The sequence below is a fragment of the Phyllobates terribilis genome, unplaced genomic scaffold, assembly GCF_046119375.1.
Source record: "Phyllobates terribilis strain yellow unplaced genomic scaffold, ASM4611937v1 Scaffold_9__5_contigs__length_417890890, whole genome shotgun sequence".
NCBI lineage: Eukaryota > Metazoa > Chordata > Amphibia > Anura > Dendrobatidae > Phyllobates > Phyllobates terribilis.
Window position 1 is genome coordinate 393303769 of NW_027362769.1, and position 12247 is coordinate 393316015.

At 48.8% G+C, this 12247-nt stretch overlaps 1 protein-coding gene across 1 annotated transcript in view; it reads left to right on the forward strand.

The window, feature by feature from the left end:
- Nucleotides 1-1321: 1321 nt before the first annotated feature.
- The window catches only part of TLCD3B (TLC domain containing 3B), a 75460-nt gene continuing 64534 nt past the window's right edge, over nt 1322-12247 (forward strand). Inside the window, exon 1 of the mRNA XM_073648770.1 lies at nt 1322-1876. Coding sequence (XP_073504871.1) covers nt 1752-1876 — 125 coding nt within the window. The 5' untranslated portion in view covers nt 1322-1751. The remainder of the gene's footprint in view (nt 1877-12247) is intronic.

Consider the following 12247-nt stretch of genomic DNA (forward strand, 5'->3'; position numbering starts at 1 on the left):
GCAGCTCTGGAGTATAATACAGGATGTAACTCAGGATCAGTAATGTAATGTATGTACACAGTGACTGCACCAGCAGAATAGTGAGTGCAGCTCTGGAGTATATATAATACAGGATGTAACTCAGGATCAGTAATGTAATGTATGTACACAGTGAGTGCACCAGCAGAATAGTGAGTGCAGCTCTGGAGTATAATACAGGAGGTAACTCAGGATCAGTAATGTAATGTATGTACACAGTGACTGCACAAGCAGAATAGTGAGTGCAGCTCTGGAGTATAATACAGGATGTAACTCCGGATCAGTAATGTAATGTATGTACACAGTGACTGCACCAGCAGAATAGTGAGTGCAGCTCTGGAGTATAATACAGGATGTAACTCAGGATCAGTAATGTAATGTATGTACACAGTGACTGCACCAGCAGAATAGTGAGTGCAGCTCTGGGGTATAATACAGGAGGTAACTCAGGATCAGTAATGTAATGTATGTACACAGTGACTGCACCAGCAGAATAGTGAGTGCAGCTCTGGAGTATAATACAGGATGTAACTCAGGATCAGTAATGTAATGTATGTACACAGTGACTGCACCAGCAGAATAGTGAGTGCAGCTCTGGAGTATAATACAGGATGTAACTCAGGATCAGTAATGTAATGTATGTACACAGTGACTGCACCAGCAGAATAGTGAGTGCAGCTCTGGGGTATAATACAGGATGTAACTCAGGATCAGTAATGTAATGTATATACACAGTGACTGCACCAGCAGAATAGTGAGCGCAGCTCTGGAGTATAATACAGGATGTAACTCAGGATCAGTAATGTAATGTATGTACACAGTGACTGCACCAGCAGAATAGTGAGTGCAGCTCTGGAGTATAATACAGGATGTAACTCAGGATCAGTAATGTAATGTATGTACACAGTGACTGCACCAGCAGAATAGTGAGTGCAGCTCTGGGGTATAATACAGGAGGTAACTCAGGATCAGTAATATAATGTATGTACACAGTGACTGCACCAGCAGAATAGTGAGTGCAGCTCTGGGGTATAATACAGAAGGTAACTCAGGATCAGTAATATAATGTATGTACACAGTGACTGCACCAGCAGAATAGTGAGTGCAGCTCTGGAGAATATCCCCTGCTCTTCTTTCTTTTCTGGCAGGGAGCAGTGGCTGCAGCTGCTGATTGTGAGCTCTTCAGAGCAGTGCTGTCCTGCTCCCCCTCAGCTGTGGTATAGCGGTGGTCTATCTCCCGTGTTCCTGTCTGGTGTCTCTGGCAGTGGGGGCCGCGGTGACGTGAGCCCCCGGCAGCTGTCAGGAGATGGGGGGCGGTGTGCTTATAATCAGGATTACACTGAAGACATGTGAACCGGGATTATGACAGCCGGAGCAGCGTGCCTCAGACACCAAATCCATGCTGTGCCTTTAAATCCATCCCCCTGGCGGTGCCGTCCCCCCGTCCCTGTCCCCCTGTGAGTGTCGGTGCTGCTGGAGGGAGCGCAGCATCCAGCCTCATCCCTGATCAGCAGGGTACCACTCACCATCATCCCCTCCCCCGCCTCCATGCCCCCCTCCCCACTGTCTCTTTGTCTTTTCCTAGGACTCTGCCCCCTTTTGTCTGTCTGTCTGTGTGCCCCCCTCGCCGGCGTGTGTGTGTGAAGGGTGTCCCCCCCTGTGCCGTGTCTCTCTGTCTCCCCCTCCCCCACCCCCCGTCCCTGTCTCTCGTCTCCATCCTCTCCTCTGCCGCAATGGTACATGTCCTGGCCGCTGGCAGCCTCTTCTTCCCGGGTCTCTACCTCCTCTCCAAGGCCGGACTGCGGAGGCTGCGGCTGTTCCGAGGGGAGGAATCCAACACCGTCATAGTGTCCGCCAGGTACCGGGGGAGAGGGGCCGGGGGTCCGGGTACAGGGCCGGGCACCAGCTATAGACAGCACAGGGCCGCCGTGCCCGGCCAGTGCCCCCGCCTGCACTGCAGCACCATGATGCGTGTCACCGAGATCCAGAGATACCGATGTAGCAGAGCCCAGCGAGGCTAGGGTTACATGGGACTGCAGGCGAGCGCACCGCCTGTGCTCAGAGAGTTATCACTGTGGTGTTACATAGGACTGCAGGCGAGCGCACCGCCTGTGCTCAGAGAGTTACCACTGTGGTGTTACATGGGACTGCAGGCGAGCGCACCACCTGTGCTCAGAGAGTTATCACTGTGGTGTTACATGGGACTGCAGGCGAGCGCACCACCTGTGCTCAAAGAGTTATCACTGTGGTGTTACATAGGACTGCAGGCGAGCGCACCGCCTGTGCTCAGAGAGTTATCACTGTGGTGTTACATGGGACTGCAGGCGAGCGCACCACCTGTGCTCAGAGAGTTATCACTGTGGTGTTACATGGGACTGCAGGCGAGCGCACCGCCTGTGCTCAGAGAGTTATCACTGTGGTGTTACATAGGACTGCAGGCGAGCGCACCGCCTGTGCTCAGAGAGTTATCACTGTGGTGTTACATAGGACTGCAGGCGACCGCAACACCTGTGCTCAGAGAGTTATCACTGTGGTGTTACATAGGACTGCAGGCGAGCGCACCACCTGTGCTCAGAGAGTTACCACTGTGGTGTTACATGGGACTGCAGGCGAGCGCACCACCTGTGCTCAGAGAGGTATCACTGTGGTGTTACATGGGACTGCAGGCGAGCGCACCACCTGTGCTCAGAGAGTTACCACTGTGGTGTTACATGGGACTGCAGGCGAGCGCACCACCTGTGCTCAGAGAGTTATCACTGTGGTGTTACATGGGACTGCAGGCGAGCGCACCACCTGTGCTCAGAGAGTTATCACTGTGGTGTTACATGGGACTGCAGGCGAGCGCACCACCTGTGCTCAGAGAGTTACCACTGTGGTGTTACATGGGACTGCAGGCGACCGCACCACCTGTGCTCAGAGAGTTACCACTGTGGTGTTACATGGGACTGCAGGCGACTGCACCGCCTGTGCTCAGAGAGTTATCACTGTGGTGTTACATGGGACTGCAGGCGAGCGCACCACCTGTGCTCAGAGAGTTATCACTGTGGTGTTACATAGGACTGCAGGCGAGCGCACCGCCTGTGCTCAGAGAGTTACCACTGCGGTGTTACATGGGACTGCAGGCGAGCGCACCACCTGTGCTCAGAGAGGTATCACTGTGGTGTTACATGGGACTGCAGGCGAGCGCACCGCCTGTGCTCAGAGAGTTACCACTGTGGTGTTACATGGGACTGCAGGCGAGCGCACCACCTGTGCTCAGAGAGTTATCACTGTGGTGTTACATGGGACTGCAGGCGAGCGCACCACCTGTGCTCAGAGAGTTATCACTGTGGTGTTACATGGGACTGCAGGCGAGCGCACCACCTGTGCTCAGAGAGTTATCACTGTGGTGTTACATAGGACTGCAGGCGAGCGCACCGCCTGTGCTCAGAGAGTTATCACTGTGGTGTTACATAGGACTGCAGGCGAGCGCACCACCTGTGCTCAGAGAGTTATCACTGTGGTGTTACATGGGACTGCAGGCGAGCGCACCACCTGTGCTCAGAGAGTTATCACTGTGGTGTTACATGGGACTGCAGGCGAGCGCACCACCTGTGCTCAGAGAGTTATCACTGTGGTGTTACATAGGACTGCAGGCGAGCGCACCGCCTGTGCTCAGAGAGTTATCACTGTGGTGTTACATAGGACTGCAGGCGAGCGCACCACCTGTGCTCAGAGAGTTATCACTGTGGTGTTACATGGGACTGCAGGCGAGCGCACCACCTGTGCTCAGAGAGTTATCACTGTGGTGTTACATGAGACTGCAGGCGAGCGCACCGCCTGTGCTCAGAGAGTTATCACTGTGATGTTACATGGGACTGCAGGCGAGCGCACCACCTGTGCTCAGAGAGTTATCACTGTGGTGTTACATGGGACTGCAGGCGAGCGCACCACCTGTGCTCAGAGAGTTACCACTGTGGTGTTACATAGGACTGCAGGCGAGCGCACCACCTGTGCTCAGAGAGTTATCACTGTGGTGTTACCTAGGACTGCAGGCGAGCGCACCACCTGTGCTCAGAGAGTTATCACTGTGGTGTTACATAGGACTGCAGGCAAGCGCACCGCCTGTGCCCAGAGAGTTATCACTGTGGTGTTACATAGGACTGCAGGTGACCGCACCGCCTGCGCTCAGAGAGTTATCACCGTGGTGTTACTTAGGACTGCAGGCGACCGCACCGCCTGTGCCCAGAGAGTTATCACTGTGGTGTTACATGGGACTGCAGGCGAGCGCACCGCCTGTGCTCAGAGAGTTATCACTGTGGTGTTACATAGGACTGCAGGCGACCGCACCGCCTGTGCTCAGAGAGTTATCACTGTGGTGTTACATAGGACTGCAGGCGAGCTCACAATCTGTGCTCAGAGAGTTATCACTGTGGTGTTACATAGGACTGCAGGCAAGCGCAGCACCTGTGCTCAGAGAGTTATCACTGTGGTGTTACATAGGACTGCAGTTGACATCCACTGCATTATCTGTGGTGTTACATAGGACTGCAGATGACATCTACTACATTATCTGTACTCAGAGAGTTATCACTGTGTTATCTGTGGTGTTACATAGGACTGCAGGTGACATCTACTACATTATCTGTGCTCAGAGAGTTATCACTGTGTTATCTGTGGTGTTACATAGGACTGCAGGTGACAACTACTACATTATCTGTGGTGTTACATAGGACTGCAGGTGACATCTGCTACATTATCTGTACTCAGGGAGTTATCACTGTGTTATCTGTGGTGTTACATAGGACTGCAGGTGACATCTACTACATTATCTGTACTCAGGGAGTTATCACTGTGTTATCTGTGGTGTTACATAGGACTGCAGGTGACATCTACTACATTATCTGTACTCAGAGAGTTATCACTGTGTTATCTGTGGTGTTACATAGGACTGCAGTTGACATCCACTGCATTATCTGTGGTGTTACATAGGACTGCAGATGACATCTACTACATTATCTGTACTCAGAGAGCTATCACTGTGTTATCTGTGGTGTTACATAGGACTGCAGGTGACATCTACTACATTATCTGTACTCAGAGAGTTATCACTGTGTTATCTGTGGTGTTACATAGGACTGCAGGTGACATCTCCTACATTATCTGTACTCAGAGAGCTATCACTGTGTTATCTGTGGTGTTACATAGGACTGCAGGTGACATCTACATTATCTGTGGTGTTACATAGGACTGCAGGTGGCATATACTACATTATCTGTACTCAGAGAGCTATCACTGTGTTATCTGTGGTGTTACATAGGACTGCAGGTGACATCTACATTATCTGTGGTGTTACATAGGACTGCAGGTGGCATATACTACATTATCTGTACTCAGAGAGTTATCACTGTGTTATATGTGGTGTTACATAGGACTGCAGGTGACATCTACATTATCTGTGGTGTTACATAGGACTGCAGGTGGCATATACTACATTATCTGTACTCAGAGAGCTATCACTGTGTTATCTGTGGTGTTACATAGGACTGCAGGTGACATCTACATTATCTGTGGTGTTACATAGGACTGCAGGTGGCATATACTACATTATCTGTACTCAGAGAGTTATCACTGTGTTATATGTGGTGTTACATAGGACTGCAGGTGACATCTACTACATTATCTGTACTCAGAGAGTTATCACTGTGTTATCTGTGGTGTTACATAGGACTGCAGGAGACATCTACTACATTATCTGTACTCAGAGAGTTATCACTGTGTTATATGTGGTGTTACATAGGACTGCAGGTGACATCTACTACATTATCTGTACTCAGAGAGTTATCACTGTGTTATCTGTGGTGTTACATAGGACTGCAGGAGACATCTACTACATTATCTGTACTCAGAGAGTTATCACTGTGCTATCTGTGGTGTTACATAGGACTGCAGGTGACATCTACTACATTATCTGGACTCAGAGAGTTATCATTGTGTTATCTGTGGTGTTACATAGGACTGCAGGTGACATCTACTACATTATCTGTACTCAGAGAGATATCACTGTTATATGTGTTATTACGTAGGACTGCATGTGATATTTACTACATAATCTGTAATCAGAGAGTTATCACTGTGTTATTGTCACAGTTGTGTCCGGTGTGACAGACAGTCGCTCTGGAGTCGGCTGTAGAAGGTCACTGCTCTTGGCATTGCAGATGCCTTCTTGATCCTCTCATCTCTGTAGTATAGTTATATCCTCCTTCCTTTAGGACCCAGCAGCGACCTCCACCTTCTGTTGCTGATTGACTCACCCTTGCTGGGTAGTTAAGTAGTCTCAGTTTCTCCAGAGAGTCACCGGTGATAGTTCTATGTACCGTACAGACCAAAAGTTTGGACACACCTTCTCATTTAAAGATTTTTCTGCATTTTCATGACTTTGAAAATTGTACATTCACACTGAAGGCATCAAAACTATGAATTACCACATGTGGAATTATATACTTAACAAAAAAGTGTGAAACAACTGAAAATATGTCTTATATTCTAGGTTCTTCAAAGTAGCCACCTTTTGCTTTGATGACGGCTTTGCACACTCTTGGCATTCTCTTGATGAGCTTCAAGAGGTAGTCACCGGAAATGGTCTTCACTTCACAGGTGTGCCCTGTCAGGTTTAATAAGTGGGATTTCTTGCCTTATAAATGGGGTTGGGACCATCAGTTGTGTTGTGCAAAAGTCAGGTGGATACACAGCTGATAGTCCTACTGAATAGACTGTTAGAATTTGTATTATGGCAAGAAAAAAGCAGCTAAGTAAAGAAAAACGAGTGGCCATCATTACTTTAAGAAATGAAGGTCAGTCGGTCCGAAAAATTGGGCAAACTTTGAAAGTGTCCCCAAGTGCAGTTGCAAAAACCATCAAGCGCTACAAAGAAACTGGCTCACATGAGGACTGCCCCAGGAAAGGAAGACCAAGAGTCACCTCTGCTTCTGAGGATAAGTTTATCCGAGTCACCAGCCTCAAAAATCGCAGGTTAACAGCAGCTCAGATTAGAGACCAGGTCAATGCCACACAGAGTTCTAGCAGCAGACACATCTCTACAACACCTGTTAAGAGGAGACTTTGTGCAGCAAGCCTTCATGGTAAAATAGCTTCTAGGAAACCACTGCTAAGGACAGGCAACAAGCAGAAGAGACTTGTTTGGGCTAAAGAACACAAGGAATGGACATTAGACCAGTGGAAATCTGTGCTTTGGTCTGATGAGTCCAAATTTGAGATCTTTGGTTCCAACCACCGTGTCTTTGTGCGACGCAGAAAAGGTGAACGGATGGACTCTACATGCCTGGTTCCCACCGTGAAGCATGGAGGAGGAGGTGTGATGGTGTGGGGGGGCTTTGCTGGCGACACTGTTGGGGATTTATTCAAAATTGAAGGCATACTGAACCAGCATGGCTACCACAGCATCTTGCAGCGGCATGCTATTCCATCCGGTTTGCGTTTAGTTGGACCATCATTTATTTTTCATCAGGACAATGACCCCAAACACCTCCAGGCTGTGTAAGGGCTATTTGACCAAGAAGGAGAGTGATGGGGTGCTACGCCAGATGACCTGGCCTCCACAGTCACCAGACCTGAACCCAATCGAGATGGTTTGGGGTGAGCTGGACCGCAGAGTGAAGGCAAAAGGGCCAACAAGTGCTAAGCATCTCTGGGAACTCCTTCAAGATTGTTGGAAGACCATTTCCGGTGACTACCTCTTGAAGCTCATCAAGAGAATGCCAAGAGTGTGCAAAGCAGCCATCAAAGCAAAAGGGGGCTACTGTGAAGAACCTAGAATATAAGACATATTTTCAGTTGTTTCACACTTTTTTGTTAAGTATATAATTCCACATGTGTTAATTCATAGTTTTGATGCCTTCAGTGTGAATGTACAGTGTTCATAGTAATGAAAATACAGAAAAATCTTTAAATGAGAAGGTGTGTCCAAACTTTTGGTCTGTACTGTACCTCTGTGTAGACTTGGAGTACTAGCAGCCTAGTTTCTTCTCTGGTGTTCTTGGAGGATAGTTGGCACTATCTCTCTGGTGTCTGATCAAGCTAAGTGTATCCCCTTTGTTTGTCTCCCTTGTTGTCTTTAGTTTGTAGTGGGGCCTGACTAGTGCTCACCCTGTCCCCTCCCTATCTAGGGCCTAGCTCTAGGGACATTCAGGGATTAGATTCCTGCTCGGTGATAGGTGTGGAACCTATATAGGGACAGTAGGGTAGGGATGGTGATATTAGATTATCCTAGCGCTCTCCACACCCCCTTTCTCTAGTGTTTGGGTTTCCTCCCCCTCTTCCCTTCGTGTTGCACTTAGTCATTCCCACACCTTGCGTGACATTATCACCGTTTGTGCATAAATAAGGAAAAAAAAACTGACACGTGGTTTAATTTGTGTGTGTGGTTTTTCTCTCTCCCTTGGTTCATGGATCCCGTTGCTGAGCTGTCAGAGTGGCTGCGCAGGTTGTCCCCGGAGGTGACTGACCTCCACTATGAGGTTCAGCGGCTACAGGCCGCCAATGTGGGGGTCTCTGCAGGTAGGCCTGTCCAGCCTGAGCCCAAGGTTGCCCTCCCAGACAGGTTTTCAGGAGGTAGGGACAAGTTTTTTGTTTTCAAGGAGGCCTGCAAACTGTATTTTAAACTTCTCCAGAGCCCTCTTTTCGGGGTAATGCCACTTTGCCAGGGGAGTGGTCTGGGGGTGAACCAGTACTGGTGGAGTTGGATGAATCCATGCAGTTAGGGGGTGCCTCTGCATTATACGTTTCCCCTGAGATCAGCGTTAAAAAAGGCGTGTGTTTTTTTTGTGGAAAAGGGTACATTTCATTGGGGCCTGTCCCTCGATTCCTAAGCAAAAAGAAGCTTGATTAACTCTTGGTAGTCTGGAGTTCGATAATCAAGGGGTGTGTTTGCCGTCAGCCTGCAGTTCTCGGTTTGTCCTGACAGCAGAGGTGGTGCTAGAGAGCAGGACTGAGAACATTTCTGTGTTTGTAGACAGTGGAGGTGGAGTCAGTATGGTTGATGCTGAGTTTGTGAGAACTCATGGTTTCGCTTGCTGTACTTTAGCTAAGCCCATTCCCATCTTCGCCATCGACTCAGCGCCACTTGCACAGAAAGCTCTGACTCAGATTGTACATAATATAAGGCTGAGGGTGGGGTCGGTTCATTGTGAGATAATTCCTTTCTATGTCCTAGACGGTCTTCCCACCCCAATTGTACTGGGTCTACCCTGGTTGGTGTCGGTGAAGCATAATCCGTTGGAGGATTGGGAATCCGGGGAGATCATTGAGTGGGGAGATTACTGCCGTGAGAACTGCTTAAACATTTCCCTTTCTACAGTCTCTACAGAGTCCTTGCCTGCGTTTTTGTCTGGTTTTGAAGACGCTTTTTCTGAGAGGGGTGTCAGGATTTTCCTCCTCATCATGCTTATGACTGTCCTATTAACCTGACCCCCGGAACTAAACTACCCAAGTCCAGACTGTATAATCTTTCTGGCCCTGAGAAACAAGCCATGAAGGATTTCATTGCGGAGAGTCTGGAGAAGGGACTTATCAGACCCTCATCTTCACCCTTGGCGGCAGGGTTCTTGTTCATAAGGAAGAAAGATGGTGGTCTAAGTCCCTATAGGTACAGTAAAATGGTTCACTTTGTCGCATTACTGGCACTTCTGAATGCCGAGACACTTGCCCAGGTGTTCATAAATGAGATTGTGAAGCTTCACGGGTTCCCTCTGATGTGGTGTCAGATTGGGGGACCCAGAGAGCAACAAGTACCCCAAAAACTGCACCTCCTGAACAGCGAAAACACATTTTTCCAGCTTCGCATATAGTTTGTTGTCCCTTAATATCTGGAGCACCTGCTTAACATGCTCCCGATGGGTCTCAAAATCAGGTGAGTAAACCAAAATATTGTTCAGATAGACCACCACAAACCTGCCCACCAAATGATGGAAAATATCATTTATCAAAATGCTGGAATACCGCAGGTGCATTGGTCAAACCGAAAGGCATAACCAGACTCTCGAAATGCCCCTCAGGGGTATTGAACGCTGTTTTCCATTCGTCCCCTTCTCTGATTCTAACCAGGTTGTAGGCTCCTCTAAATCCAACTTGGAGAACACCTTAGCTCCTACAACCTGGCTGAACAAATCAGGAATCAGAGGAAGAGGGGATGGATCACGGATGGTAATTTGATTTAATTCCCGGAAATGTAAACAGGGACGTAGACCGCCAGCTTTTTTCTTCACAAAGAAGAACCCTGCCGCCACGGGCGAAGATGAGGGTCTGATATGTCCCTTCTCCAGACTCTCCGCAATGAAATCCTTCATGGCTTGTCTCTCAGGGACAGAAAGATTATACAGTCTGGACTTGGGTAGTTTAGCTCCGGGGGTCAGGTTAATAGGACAGTCATAAGCACGATGAGGAGGCAAATCCTGACACCCCTCTCAGAAAAAAACATCCTCAAAACCAGACAGAAAAGCAGGCAGTATCCCCGTAGAGACAGCAGCAATGGAAACATTCAGACAGTCCTCATGGCAGTAATCTCCCCATTCAGTAATCTCCCCGGTTTGCCAATCTACCAATGGATTATGTTTAAAAAGCCAAGGAATACCCAAAACAATAGGTGTTGGAAGACTGTCACGGACCTAGCAAGGTATTATTTCACAATGAGCTGACCCCACCCTCAGTTTTACATTATGCACAATCTGAGTAAATGCTTTGTGTGCAAGTGGCGCCAAGTCAATGGCGAAGATGGAAATAGGTTCAGCTAAAGCACAGCAAGTAAGACCATGAGTTTTCACAAACTCAGCATCAACCATACTGACTCCGGCTCCACTGTCAGCAAAAACACAGACGTTTTTTCGATTTTGCTCTCTAGCACCACCTCTGCAGTCAGGAAAAACCGGGAACTGCAGGTTGGCAACAAATGCACCCCTTGTTTATCCAACTCCCAGACTACCAAGAGTTAATCAAGTCTCCTTTTGTTTAGGAATTGAAGGATAGGTCCCAACAAAATGTCCCTTTTTCCCACAAAAAAAATACGCCTTTTTTCTTGCGAATCTCCGGGGAAATGTATGATGCAGAGACCCCCCCTAACTGCATAGGTTCCTCCACCTCCCCCAGTACTGGTTCACTCCCCCGGCAGAGGTATGTAACCCCGACAAGAAGGCCCCGGAGAAGGTGGTGTCACTCGTCTATGCCGAAGATGTCTATCAAGATGTATGGCCAACGACATGGCAGCCTCCAAGGACTAAGGGGCTTCATATACAGCCAAGGCATCTTTCAACCTTTCAGAAAGAATTGGCTTCTGAGGGCTGAGTCCTTCCATTTGGAATCCGTTGCCCATCTGCAGAATTCTGAATTGGACGTCTCCACTGACCGAATCCCCTTCTGAAGGCGACGAAGCCTGGACTCAGCCAAGGCGACTCGGTCAGGGTCTTCATAGATGAGGGCCAGAGCCCCGAAAAAACCCTCCACAGACTGGAGACAAACCGAATCCTGCGGTAAAGACAGCGCCCAGGATTGAGGATCTCCCTGCAGTACAGAGATCACAATACCAACCCGTTGCTTCTCATTTCCGGAGGAGTAAGGACAAAGTTTAAAATACAATTTCCATGCCTCCTTGAAAACAAGAAACGTGTCCCTACCTCCAGAAAACCTGTCCGGGAGGGCAACCTTGGGTTCAGGCTGGACAGGAGCCCCACATTGGCAGCCTGTAGCCGCTGATGCTGCTGCTGAACCTCACCACGGAGGTCTTTCACCTTCAGAGACAGCCTGTGCAGCCGCTCTGCAACTGAACCTATACCAAGGAGAAAGGGGAATAAAACATGCCCAAAAAACACACAGAGAAAAGAAAACAAAGTGTCAGGTTTTTTTTGTTTTTTTTTTTCCTTTTCAAAATGTGCTCGGCCGGGGATAATGTCACGCAGGGTGTGGGAAAGACTGTGTAACACAAAGGGAAGAGGGAAAAGGGGGAGTGGAGACCTCCTAGACTGATCTACTCTCACCCTGACTCCCCTAACGTCCCTGTATTGGCTCTTCACCAATCGCCGCACACGAACCTCACCCTGTCTTTCCCTGGCGTATGGCTAAGGATAGGGATGGGAGGAGATGAACACTAGTTGATCCCCACTGACCACTAAAGACAACAAGGGGGAACAAACAAGGGAAGATAGCTTAGCTTTTAGTCGACTTCAGAGAGATGAACACCCGT